Source organism: Pelophylax lessonae (genome assembly GCF_965119305.1).
Source record: "Pelophylax lessonae genome assembly, chromosome: 4".
NCBI lineage: Eukaryota > Metazoa > Chordata > Amphibia > Anura > Ranidae > Pelophylax > Pelophylax lessonae.
Genome location: NC_138771.1, coordinates 93,901,694 through 93,916,317, shown reverse-complemented (window position 1 = coordinate 93,916,317; position 14,624 = coordinate 93,901,694). Strand labels below are relative to the sequence as shown.

Genomic DNA, 14,624 nt, shown 5'->3' with positions numbered 1-14,624 from the left:
ATTAGCAGCCACTGGTGTGGCTAAAAGAAGCCAAGATCCCCTGAGCCTGTCCTTGTGCCATACTTACACAGGTACCCATTGATGGCCCTCTGCTGCGTGTGTAGCCACTGCAGCACTGGCAATTTTGAGTTCCACCTGGTGGGCATGTCACAAATGAGTCGGTTGGTGGGCAGGTTGAATTCCCATTGAATGTCAGCCAGCCAAGCACTGGCATTGTTTGAGCACCTGAAATGGCCATAGAACCTTCTGGCCTGCCTCAGAAGATCTTGTAAGCCCGGGTACCTGTTCAAGAAATGCTGCACCACCAAATTCAGGACATGTGCCAAGCATGGAACATGTGTAAAGTATCCCTGTTGGAGGGCAGAGAGGTTGGTGCCATTGTCACATACAACCATTCCTGGCTCAAGCTGCTCTGGCATCAACCACCTCTGAGCCTGCCCCTGCCCCTGCAGAGCTGACAGAATCTTTGGCCCAGTGTGGCTCCTGTCCCCTAATCAGACCAACTGAAGTACCGCATGGCATCTTTTAGCCTGACTGCTATCCCCTTGAATGCTTAGGGAGCACTACTGGTTCAGAGGACAATTCTACTGAAGAGGCCATAGAGGAAGAAGAAGAGGAGGGGGTGGAGCAGACAGATATGGCAGAATCACCAGCTTTTTGGAGGCGTGGTGGCGGAACAAGTTCCAGCACTGAACCTTGTCCTGCATCCTTCCCAGCTGCCAGCAGCGTTTACCCAGTACGCCGTGAAGGAGATGTAACATCCCTGACCATGCCTGCTGGATCGTGAGTCAGCAGTAATGTGAATTTTGCTGCTGACCACTCTGTCCAAACAGGCCAAAACATTGCCTTCCACGTGATGGTACAGAGCTGGAATGGCCTTACGTGAAACTAAATTTATTTCTGGAACCTGCCCCTGTGGTACAGCACCGCAAATTCACAAAAGGGGGCAGAGTCTACCAGATGGAAAGGCAGCAGTTGTAGTGCTAGCAATTTGGCCAAGCTAGCATTTAGACACTGAGCATGTGTATGGCTGGGACAGTATATTTTTTATGGTTCAGCAACTGGGGTAGCAAACTTTGCCTGGTGATGAAATCAACAGGTGGTATTACCAATAGACTGCATGGCAGGTCATCATACGTCTTGTCAACCATGTGGTGCCCAAGCAGCTAGTGTACTAATAATAATATTATTAGTGCTGCTGGGCCAGAAAACAAGAGAAAAACACTGCTGACCCAGAAAGAGGAACACCTGCGACGCAGAAGGGGGGACAGCAATGATGCCCTAAATATTATTAGTGCTGCTGTGCTAAAAAAAAAAAAAACACTGCTGACACAGAAAGAGGAACACCTGCGACACTGAAGGGGGGACAGCAATTATGCTCTAAATATTATTAGTGCTGCTGCTCCACAACAAAAGAAAAAATAAAACCACTGCCGACGCAGAAGGAATAGCATCTGCGATACAGAAGGGGGTACAGCAACTATGCTCTAAATATTATTAGTACTGCTGCGCCACAAAAAAAAGAAAAAAAAAAGAAAACCACTGCTGACAAAGGAGGAATAGCCCCTGCAACACAGTAGGGGGAGTACTAATAATGCATCCTGCTGCAAAAAAATAAATAAATAAATAAATAAATAAAATGAAAAAAATATATATATATCAATGAAAAAAAAATGGGATCAGTGGGGTGACACAAACGTGATGTATATTCCAACACTTCAGTGGCACCACTACAATGTATTACACAAGAATCACATTACTACACTACACTGAATGCACTAAACTGAATGAAACTCACAATCCACTGACTACCCTGCCTTATCTCCACTAACACACTACACAGGGCTGCCGTGTAAGCAGCCTTATATAGTGTGGGGTATGGACTTAGCCACTGAGCCATGGTTGGCCAAAGGCACCCTGCCTTTGGCTAATAATGGCTCTCACAGTACATTGTGCTGTTATTGGCCAAAGCATACAGGTCAGGTGCATGCTTTGGCAAATCATTAGCAATCAATGCACGGCGAGATTGCAGTGCATTATGGGGTGCTCATCGGCGGGCAAACTTCCCACCGAGCGCCCTGTTTGTTTGTGTGTTCAGCAAACAGACCAACCCCTGATGTTCGAGCCTATTCCTAGTTGTGAATGGTATTAGTACATACTGTACTAATATTTTAAATGTAGATATTGTAGCCCTTTACATAAGTGTAACTTACCCGGCAGTTCATTTTTAGATAAGCTATAGATTGTGAGTTACTGAGAAAACCAAGCGATATATGCAAAGGGAAAGGTCATAGCAAGAGATTTCCTTGCCAAGTTCTTCAGATATTATTTAAATTCAGCAGGCGGTTAAAAAAGGAATTTGCACCAAAAGTTACTCATTTCCCAGTATACACTGGAGGACATTAATGTCTATTCTTTGACTCCAAGGTGTTAGCCACTATGGAGTTGATTTACTAAAACTGGAAAGTGCAAAATCTGGTGCAGCTCTATCCAGTTTATTTGTCAAAGCTTTCCATGCACAGCTGTACCAAGTTTTGTACTCTCCAGTTTTATTAAATTGTCCCCTATGCAAAAGTAAAGGAGGCACAGGTCAGTTATACCCCTGCACATATACAGTACATGAGCTTGGTTTATTGTAGAGCCCTGATAGAGGCAGACATCTTTCTGGTTATAAGATGGCAGTGTGATCGTTGAAACCTTTTATGGTATTACTGTCCCTTTTTGTGTCCTTACCCATCCATCATTTTAAGGACTGTTTTTAAGTATTCAACACACAGAATAGACTTCTATGACCTACAGTCAAAACCAGGTTTAATTAAGATTTTTTGTTACTCACCCACCACATTTTTTCTGTGGCAGTCAATTTAAGGAGGACATACCTCCCTCCTCTCCTTTTTTTCCAGTCTCCATCATGCTTTAATTCATAAATTCCTGTTCACATTTTCCTTGCTCATGATTGGGTGCTCAAAATACACACTACACATAGGTACACACAGCCTATTGCATTAGGGTGTGCACCCCAAAGCTCAAACACAGAACAACAGAGGCAGTGGCTAGAGGTGTACACATGTCGCTGCCATGATGCTATGCTTCACAGCCATGGCAGAAATTACAGAGTGCAAAGCATGTGTGAATAAATCCTTAATTTTTTTAATTATTTTTTCATTTTATTTTTATTTTTTAGAAATGTTTTACATTTTTTACATTTGTAACTGCCCTTTTTGGGGAGCTTTGGTGAAATATCAGGGTTCTTCACAGACCCCTGATGTCCTACATTTAAGACTGAGAAAGAGATAGGACAGGATGGAGCTGCAGATGCTAGAACTGCGCAGTCGGGGGGAGGGAGAGGAGGCAAAGCTGGCAGAGCTGCAGGAGGAGGAACAAGGATTGGTATCTGCAATAAGGCAGTACAGATGGTCCCCCTGCTCAGCAGGTGCCTGGGCCCACCTTTTGAATTAATAGGACATGGGCCTGGTACAGGATGGCAGGCTTTACTGCCTAATCATCGGCCCTGGCAAACAGGGTGGTGTCATAGGCGCACACCTATGACACTACTTCTTTATTTTATTTACTAAAGCTGGCTATACACAGGGTGAAGTTTGGCTGGTTCCTGATGAAACAGACAAAATGTGATTGGTGGGTGGCCCTGCTGACACCATTCAGCCTGACATCCTGTGATGAAAAATCAAAGGATTTAGATGGAAAGTTGTCAGTTGAACAGCATCTGCATACAATCAGTATTCTGGCAGCCTTTGATTTTTTTTTTTTTTGTATTTGAAAAGAAGCAGTCCAGACTAACCTAATGTAAGGACCTTACTCCTTGGAAATTTTCCCTTCCACTTTTTCAAGCCAGTCTCCAGACCACGCCCCCCGCCTTCCTGTTACAGGTCTCACCTTTAGCTAGCTGGCTGCTAATAAGACACCCTCCATGCACACTCCTGCCCTGGACCTGAGTCAAGCTGGGTGCATCTATAGATAATCTGGTGCCGAAGCTCTTAGAACTGAGCGATCAGCTGTGTTATCACTCAGCTCTCAGCTGGCGTCGGATTGATGCTGCATCCACCTAGGTCAGTATGATTCTTGCAAAAAAAAATCCAAACTTCTCTTTTAAGTCCTTTACACACACATGCCTCAAAAAATGGCAGCTTAGTGGGCACTCCTGACCATTCCCTCTGCTCATCACCATCATCGCAAAATTCTCCCCCATTACATGAGCCAAAGGGGCATAACTTGCAAAGTTACTTAATACACATTTTGTAAGTGCTGACATTGCCTTACACTCCACATTGTTACAGTATATAGTAGCACCCTCTCAGACAGGTTGTTAGGAAATCTAGGTAAATGTAGTCCTTTTTTGCTCCACTGTAGTCAGTGAAACAGTTTATGATTGCTTTGGGTTGCTCTAGGATCCACTGGTTGCAAGTTTTATTTTTTTCTTCCTGCCTTCTGGAGAATTCCAGAATTTAGTGAGCTGGAAAGGCGAGTCAGCAACCTCAATATTTATGTTGTCTTAACCAATCCCTGGGGGAGGGTGCCCAGTAGGTGGCGGCAGATTCCTTGTCCAGGAGGAGAAGTTTCTAGCCTGAAGGGCTGCTGTCTAGCTATTATTCTGTCTGCGTTCACCAAAATTCCAGCTTCTGCTTAGTTGGGAGGCCCACTTGCTGGGAATCGCTGTAACTATACAAGGGATTTTGCTGAGGATCTGGTCTTGAGAGCTCTCTAAAGAAAGTCTGTTGGATATTAGAAGGTGCCATCCAAAGTATCCAGGGACGCTGTGAGTACAGACTTGCATGCACAATCCTGGTGACTACTGTTGTTCTCAGTCTCAGTCTCACAGTGCTCTTCAGGGCTATTACTAAAGAGACTTTTCTAAAGGGTAACTACAAAGTTAATAGTGTCCTTTTATTACTACTTAGTGTATTTGGAGTATCCCACAGCTCCCTACGCCCTACCCCATTTATTCAGCAATACATTTTAAAGCCATATTAGTGTGCCCTTTCGGGGGTAAGAGCTAAGGTACGGAAGTCCCTCATTTACATTATGGAAGTCACTAATTTTCAGTGGTTCGGTGAAAACCAAACAGAAAACTGGAACTGAGAGCACTGCCAATAAGGGCTCTCTGCACTGGGCTATGTAAAGAATATAACTGTTGGACATTACATTTACATTTTGAAACACAATGATAACATTTCCTATAAGTGATTGTTCTTTCTTTAAAAAAAAAAAAGACGATAAAAAAAAAAAAAAAGAAAGTATTTTATCAGTTGTTTATTGACAAGAATCAAAAGCCGTGGAATACTGAGAAAATCAAAGGGAATCAATACTTTTGTTACTATTGTTTTCATTAGCAATTAACATATTTCATCGATAATTCTGTTAGAACTGTCAATGGCAAATGTTTGTTTAACATCAATTATAAAGAAGATAAGCACTTTAAAAGATAAATACATCAATTAATTATTATGTTCCAGATAGCATGTGTTTATGTGTTCGATAACTAGACTTTCATTACAGTTGGTTATCAGTGTGCTTTTTTTTTTTCCTCTAGAGATACCACTAAAGGTAACAATAACTCTCCAGGAAATGTTTGACAGGCATAAATCAATGTCTGAAGGAATCATAGATCACCTGTGTGCTCCCAGTGAAGGGGTGACACTTGCTTCGGTCACTGCATCTTTGTATATACCCAGCCTTGATAAGCTAGTATGTGGCTGTGAAGATGGCAACATTGTTATCACATTTGCATTGCATGCTGCCAGGGCAAGACTCTTAAGAGACCACCCACTTCTTAGAGGTATGTAATTGATATAAATTACCTCTTATGCATTAAAAGTGTATTTTAGTTCAATTTGGAGATCATAGTTTTCATGCTGCATCAGGTTGCATGTCAATATCTTTCTTAATTCCCTATAGTATCCAGTCTACTTCTGTCATATTTTAAGGCTTTCTTCTAGTCTTATATTTATATTATGTATAGAGCCAAGCATTAGGAAGACCTTAATAGTTTCACACAGCAATTACCTATCAACTTATACCCATAACCAAAAATACAAAAATGTGATTTTTTATTATTAGTGGACATCAAAAGAAATACATTTACATAGGTACACAGTTACATAGTTAGCCAGGTCGAAAAAAGATGCAAGTACATCTAGTTTAAACAACAGGGAAGGAAAAAAAAACTCCATATACACTATCCTATACCAACAATTGATTCAGAGAAAGGCAAAAACCCAAAAAAGTAATTTGCTCCAGTAGGGGGAAAAAAAATTCTGAGGCAATCAGATTTTCCCTGGATCAACTACCCCTGGTGTTATTACCTATAAATATAAGTATTCAGTTATTCTTTGTGCATTTAGGAGTGCATATATCTCTTTTTTAAACAATCTACTGAGCTTGCCACAGTTAGTTCTTTAGGGACCTGTTTGATTGCTTTTGGCGCTGTTCAAAGTAGAGGTAAAAGCATATCATTGTGTCCCAGAACATGGGGTGCAGGTTTGTCCTAGTACCAATCCAGGGGGTTAGTAAATGTACTGTAAAGAATAAAGGATTGTGGCTACTCCCAACCAGCCCAGGTGAATAAATGATATGACTTTGAATGACTCAGAGTGACCCTTATGACTAAACCACGGTGGGCAGGGTTAAATGCATTAGGGTGTATGAGCAAGGCTACGGCCGAAATGCATTAGCATTTTACCATGTTGTACACTGCTGTCATGCTGCAATAAATCACATTAAAATGAAACATTTGTGTGCCGGCATTTCTTGCTCATTAGGGTGTATGGTTTGCTGGATGATACTGACAAAAAAAGCCGCTCAGGTGAGGCAAAGCGTTCCGGTGCGAGTCGGATCCGCCATCCAGATACTTCACAGTCAAAAAGAAAATGACCGCACTCAGGAACTAAATGAAAATATTGAAGTATTTAATTCCTCACCAAGGATAAATACAGACAGTACATCACAGGGACATGCGAGAGGTTGACGCGTTTCACGATACTGGAGATCGCTTACTCATAACCACAGTATCACATAACCTACTCACTAATTGTGAGTAGGCGTGGCTTCTGAGATGACCATAGAGACATGTGATCCTATATAGCATGATCACATGAGCTCTGTGATCATCCCAGGGAGAAGGACGGTCGGCTGTGTTTACAACAGCTGACCGTCCTTCTCTCTCAGCGGGGAGCGATCGTGGGTGTCAGGCAGCAATCGGACCTGCCTGAAACACGCATCGGCTTCCCCGCTGACGAGCCCCCTAGCCTCCTGAGAGCGAGCGACGTATACCTACGTCACTTTGCCCAGGAGGGGCTGCCTGCCGCAGTAAATCTGCGGTAGGCGGTCGGTAACTGGTTAAAGAAGCCTTTCTGTATATGAAGGTTAAATCTCTTTTCCTCCACATGTAATTTAGAACGCTTATGTATCCTCTGTGGATTCACAGATATAAAAACATTTAAAATACCCCAGCTACACATAAGACTAACCTCTAAAGAAATACAAAACCAAAAAATCAAAACAAAAGTAAAAAAAAAAAATCAAAACTATAAAGGAATTCCATAGTAGTCCCCCTAAGGGAATTATATGTTCTGAGTGAAAACACCAGATCCATTCTCTGCATTAAATGGCAAATCAAATCACTATTTTATAAATGATGTAGTGATAACTTCTCTAGAAATGGTCACCAGGCTTATATTGTTGATGTACAAAGAAAGCAATGTTGATAAAACCCTGAGTGCAAGTTTGCCTGTGAAGAATATAACTACCCAATGCAATTTATTCTTGGAGGCAATTCTGAAACCAAAGACTGCAAGCATATTGAATTTGTAAGGTTTTTGCACACAACAGGGGGCACCTCTAAAGTGGTTGTAAAGCTCAGACATAAAATATGAACAAATAAAACCCCTCTATACTGTTTACTTGTCTCAATCCAGAGCACTGTGTGACTTCTGTTTGCTGCCTCATTCCTCTGCTATCTGTATGAGTCACTTCTGACTAGCTTTCCTGACACCAAGAGATATAATGGTGGCATGGGAGGGAGCTTCAGCACACAGTCTGTAATTGACAGCCTCAGCTCTGTTGCTGTGTGAAGGGGGATTTGTCCCTTCCCTCCAATCAGCTCTCAGAGCTCTTCTCACTGAGCTCTGCAGAATGTAACTTTAGTTCCCTGCCCCCTGCTTTCTGAAAGGTCAAACAAGCTTTAAAAGTCCTGCACTTTTAACAGCTCTGTATAAGAGAGGACTTAGATAAACAGGTGACACTTATGTAGGAGGATTTGCTTTAACTTTGCATATCAACTGAGTCTCTCATATCAGTGGGTATGTGTAAGCGCTTACAACCCCTTGATTTGGGTGAACAAATACCCCCTGGTTCCTCTTATATTTTTACAGTATATTTATACTGTTCCTGTGTTAATAAAGGAAAAAAGCAAATAAAAACTTTGCAAATCCATCCCTAAGCCTGTTAATGTCTCTGCAACTCAGGGATTGCTATAAATTAAATGCATTTGCAAAAACTCTAAATATTTAATGGGTACTACTGGGGCTTTTGTCAACTGCATCAATTGCAAAATAAGGTAGACTGGAGTATGGCTGACCTGAATTTTACTAAGAGAAAACCTAAGCATCATCTGTGGCAGCAGAGAATGGATGACAAGCTACCCTATCGTAGCATTTAAGAGGCAGGAAATGTCTGCTGATTGGGAAACCTGCCATCTTGGAAAGTATAGAAATAAAGGTAATGTCTAGTGATTAAAGGAGCTTCATAATGACATTCTAGATGAAAAATGGTGAGGCCGTTCTCCAGACATTGATGACAGAAGAGAGCAAGGGTAATAATGACATTGGTACAATGATATATAGGGCAGTGCAGGCTAGGTAGACTCATCGATCATCTGCGTTTCAATAGCTTGAATTAGATATGTTGTCCATAGTAACAAATAAGAACACCTGCTTTTGTTGTCCAATCAGCATGTCATCTTAAATTTAACAGTCTGTTCCAGGAAAAAGCTCAATGTACCTTTTTTTATGATTGTAAAAATCACCGCAACATTTTAAGTATTGGCATCTATGCTTGGCTAGCTATGTCAGATACATATGTTAAGTTTAACCGATGTTAGAGAAATCTGCAATGAATGTTTGAAATAAGTAGTTTATTAATTTATACGATTGTTGGTTTTGCAGAGAGTTTCTATTTTTCCGTGGATCAGTACAGATCAAAATAACAGTGATTTTTTTCATTTTTATTGTTTCCTTGTCCTTAGGCTCATTGCCGCATAAAATATTTGAAGGCCATGACTGCAGCGTGACCAGCTTACTTTATCCTCATGCATGTTCAGAGAAGTTTGATCCAAGCTGGCTTATTTCTGGTGATCAGAATTCATCTGTAATCTGGAGAGATGTGTTCACAGGGGAAATATTCCACAAATTCATATTACAGGCTGGTGCAATCCTTAAACTGCTAGTTCCCCCAACTGACTACAAAGTAAGAATGTTAGCCATGGTGCAATTTCATTAACTAGTGTATTATGATATACCATGTATACAAAAAGGTGATATATATTTACTTTGTGAATCCAAAACTTGTATTTATATACTGTGACATATATTATATTTTCAGAACATTGCTAGATTCCTTGCTGTGATATTCTGTTTTAATTATTGATCTGTGCACTTTTGTTTTGGCTCGGTTAAAAATAATTTAAAAAGACAGCTTTAGGTCAGCTAAAGTTGACATTTAAAAAAAATGCCTGACCTTTTGAATAAAATACATAGAACTCTGACAGACAGTCAGCATGCAGCACAAAAGTCTCTATCCTGCAGTGGGAAAAAACTACTATAACTGTATAGCTGCTGCTTGTCTAAGGAAAGAAATATTTTTTGCATTGATGTTTTTCTTGTATTCACATAAAATACAAGATAAAATCTATCTCTCTCTCTCTATCTATCTATCTATCTATCTATCTATCTATCTATCTATCTATCTATCTATCTATCTATCTATCTATCTATCTATCTATCTATCTATCTATCTATCTATCTATCTATCTATCTATCTATCTATCTATCTATCTATCTATCTATCTATCTATCTATCTATCTATCTATCTATCTATCTATCTATCTATCTATCTATCTATCTATCTATCTATCTATCTATCTATCTATCTATCTATCTATCTATCTATCTATCTATCTGTCTATCTGTCTATCTGTCTATCTGTCTATCTGTCTATCTGTCTATCTGTCTATCTATCTATCGAATAAGTCACACCATACAAAAAAAATACATCAGTTCACCTATTAAAGATTCACAGTGCTGGAGGTAAAAGTAAATAGACCCTTGAATTTAATAGCTGGGTAAACCTCCTTTGGCAGCAATGACTTCAAGCAAGCACATTTGGTCATTTTGGATCAGACCTTCACAACCTTACAGTAGGAGGAATTTTTGACCATTCCTCTTTACAAAACTGCTTCAAATCAGACACATTTGTAGGATGTCTGGTGTAAAGTGTTCTCTTGAGGACTTTCCACAGCATCTCTATGGGGTTAAAATGATACTGAACAAAAGTGTCATTATCCATTATTTATTCACATAAATCATACTGTATATATCATGCTTCTGTGTTTTTTTTTTTTTTTTTTAATCCTCTACGTGCCTTATTCCTGCAGCACTATTGTGTGGTCACTTTCCCTGTTCTTTGGTACCTGCAGGGAAAGATCTTTGGGAGGGGGTTTTATTATTTTGCTGATGTATCCTCTCTGTGTCTATCTATCTGTGCATCAATGCATTAGTGATTGTTCACAATCAATAAATATGCAAATACAATGGTGTATAAATAAATAAATAAATATTGGCATTCATTGGGCTAAAAAAGTCCTTAAAGTGCTCTGTGCGACTGTGCAAATCTAAATCTTCAGCAATCTTGGATTAGATGGGAACCTCCACCACAAACACCTCCACCCAGTGGTCAGATGATATACTCCTTACCAGAATGCGATGACCCCTTAATTACAGGGGGTCAAACCCGGCATATCACTCCACATTGGCTCAAGGTTATCCTCATCACTGTTATCGCCTCAAAGAATTTTGCCCGAATGCTTTAACAAGGTTCCGGATCTCCGGACATTAAGGTGCAAAGAAAGATAAAGAAAACTCCAATAGTGTAATACCGTTTGATACTGGATTTAATAAAAGATATATTGCACTTACATCATAGCGGTGTTTAAGCGCCTGTAGTACAAAGTAAACAGCTGGTCTGGTGGATGGGACGCCGCTCTCGCTCCACGCCTCACCTCACCGGAACTCTACGGTCTCACGCTACTACAGGCGCTTAAACACCGCTATGATGTAAGTGCAATATATCTTTTATTAAATCCAGTATCAAACGGTATTACACTATTGGAGTTTTCTTTATCTTTCTTTGCACCTTAATGTCCGGAGATCCGGAACCTTGTTAAAGCATTCGGGCAAAATTCTTTGAGGCGATAACAGTGATGAGGATAACCTTGAGCCAATGTGGAGTGATATGCCGGGTTTGACCCCCTGTAATTAAGGGGTCATCGCATTCTGGTAAGGAGTATATCATCTGACCACTGGGTGGAGGTGTTTGTGGTGGAGGTTCCCATCTAATCCAAGATTGCTGAAGATTTAGATTTGCACAGTCGCACAGAGCACTTTAAGGACTTTTTTAGCCCAATGAATGCCAATATTTATTTATTTATTTATACACCATTGTATTTGCATATTTATTGATTGTGAACAATCACTAATGCATTGATGCACTTATAGCACTTTTTATTAATGCACCTATAGCACTTTTAATGCTGAGCGCAGTTATCACCTTTGCTATTAATTATTCACGTTCTTACGTTTAGATTGCAGCTCGCAGTGTGGAAGCAATTCCCGGAAGTTAATTTATTATAATTTATAATTAATTTATAATTTATCTCACTAATTGAATGAGAAGTCCCTGGTGTCAAATAATATCCTTTGCGCAGGTCTTTTTGGTTAGCACCATTTTTTTCATTATCTATCTATCTATCTATCTATCTACAAGCCCGATTCCAAAAAAGTTGGGACACTATACAAATTGTGAATAAAAACAGAATACAATGATGTGGAAGTTTCAAATGTCAATATTTTATTCAGAATACAACACATATGACATATCAAATGTTTAAACTGAAAAAATGTATAATTTTAAGGGAAAAATAAGTTGATTTTAAATTTCATGGCATCCACACGTCTCAAAAAAGTTGGGACAAGGCCATGTTTACCATGGTGTGGCATCCCCTCTTCTTTTTATAACAGTCTGCAAACGTCTGGGGACTGAAGAGACAAGTTGCTCAAGTTTAGGAATAGGAATGTTGTCCCATTCTTGTCTAATACAGGCTTCTAGTTGCTCAAATGTCTTTGTTCTTCTTTGTCACATCTTCCTCTTTTCTTTTTTTTTTTCCAAATACATTTTCCTCTTTATGATATGCCAAATGTTTTCTATGGGTAAAAGATCTGGACTGCAGGCTGGCCATTTCAGTACCCGGATCCTTCTTCTACGCAGCCATGATGTTGTAATTGATGCAGTATGTGGTCTGGCATTGTCATGTTGGAAAATGCAAGGTCTTCCCTGAAAGAGACAACGTCTGGATGGAAGCATATGTTGTTCTAGAACTTGGATATACCTTTCAGCATTGATGGCGCCTTTCCAGATGTGTAAGCTGACCATGCCACACATACTCATGCAACCCCATACCATCAGTGATGCAGGCTCCTGATCTGAGCGTTGATAACAACTTTGTCCTTGTCCTCTTTAGTCTGGATGACATGGCGTCACAGTTTTCCAAAAAGAACTTCCAATTTTGATTCGTCTGACCACAGAACAGTTTTCCACTTTGCCACAGTCCATTTTAAATGAGCCTTGGCCCAGAGAAAACGCCTGCGCTAATGGATCATGTTTAGATATGACTTCTTTTTTGGCATATAGAGTTTTAGCTGGCAACGGAGAATGGCACGGTGGATTGTGTTAACCGACAATATTTTCTGAAGTATTCCTGAGCTTTCCTGTGATTTCCATTACAGTAGCATTCCTGTATGTGATGCAGTGCCGTCTAAGGGCCCGAAGATCATGGGCATCCAGTATGGTTTTCCGGCCTTGATCCTTACGCACAGAGATTGTTCCAGATTCTCTGAATCTTTGGATGATATTATGCACTGTAGATGATGATAACTTCAAACTCTTTGCAATTTTTCTCTGAGAAACTCCTTTCTGATATTTATCTATTTTTGCCGCAGCATTGGGGGAATTGGTAATCCTCTGCCCATCTTGACTTCTGAGAGACACTGACACTCTGAGAGGCTCTTTTTATACCCAATCATGTTGCCAATTGACCTAATAAGTTGCAAATTGGTCCTCCAGCTGTTCCTTAAATGTACATTTAACTTTTTGGCCTCTTATTGCTACCTGTCCCAATTTTTTTTGGAATGCGTAGCTCTCATGAAATCCAAAATGAGCCAATATTTGGCATGACATTTTAAAATGTCTCACTTTCAACATTTTATATGTTATCTATATTATATTGTGAATAAAATATAAGTTTATGAGATTTGTACAATTTTTTTGGAATTGGGTTCTATCTATCTGTCTGTCTGTCTGTCTGTCTGTCTGTCTGTCTGTCTGTCTGTCTGTCTGTCTGTCTGTCTGTCTGTCTGTCTGTCTGTCTGTCTGTCTGTCTATCTATCTATCTATCTATCTATCTATCTATCTATCTATCTATCTATCTATCTGTCTATCTGTCTGTCTGTCTATCTATCTATCTATCTATCGAATAAGTCACACCATACAAAAAAAATACATCAGTTCACCTATTAAAGATTCACAGTGCTGGAGGTAAAAGTAAATAGACCCTTGAATTTAATAGCTGGGTAAACCTCCTTTGGCAGCAATGACTTCAAGCAAGCACATTTGGTCATTTTGGATCAGACCTTCACAACCTTACAGTAGGAGGAATTTTTGACCATTCCTCTTTACAAAACTGCTTCAAATCAGACACATTTGTAGGATGTCTGGTGTAAAGTGTTCTCTTGAGGACTTTCCACAGCATCTCTATGGGGTTAAAATGATACTGAACAAAAGTGTCATTATCCATTATTTATTCACATAAATCATACTGTATATATCATGCTTCTGTGTTTTTTTTTTTTTTTTAATCCTCTACGTGCCTTATTCCTGCAGCACTATTGTGTGGTCACTTTCCCTGTTCTTTGGTACCTGCAGGGAAAGATCTTTGGGAGGGGGTTTTATTATTTTGCTGATGTATCCTCTCTGTGTCTGGCCAGTCCTGATTGGTGCTGTGCCTATCACATGACTGAAAAAAAAAACTGTTTCAAGAGAACAATTAACCATTTAAGCCCCGGAAGATTTTACCCCCTTCCTGAGCAGGCCCTATTTTGCAATTCGGCACTGCGTGAATTTAACGGACAATTGCGCGGTCGTGCGACGCTGTACCCAAATGAAATTGACGTCCTTTTTTTCACACAAATAGAGATTTCTTTTGGTGGTATTTGATCACCTGTGCGATTTTTACTTTTTGCGCTATAAACAAAAAAAAAAGAGCGACAATTTTGAAAAA

At 39.9% G+C, this 14,624-nt stretch overlaps 1 protein-coding gene across 3 annotated transcripts in view; it reads left to right on the top strand.

Moving 5' to 3' along the window:
• The window catches only part of WDR72 (WD repeat domain 72), a 456,172-nt gene that overhangs the window by 153,870 nt on the left and 287,678 nt on the right, over window positions 1-14,624 (top strand). For all 3 annotated transcript variants that reach the window (XM_082255122.1, XM_082255123.1, XM_082255121.1), the window contains exons 11-12: window positions 5,549-5,794; window positions 9,260-9,480. In XM_082255122.1, the coding sequence (XP_082111248.1) occupies window positions 5,549-5,794; window positions 9,260-9,480 (467 nt within the window). The remainder of the gene's footprint in view (window positions 1-5,548; window positions 5,795-9,259; window positions 9,481-14,624) is intronic.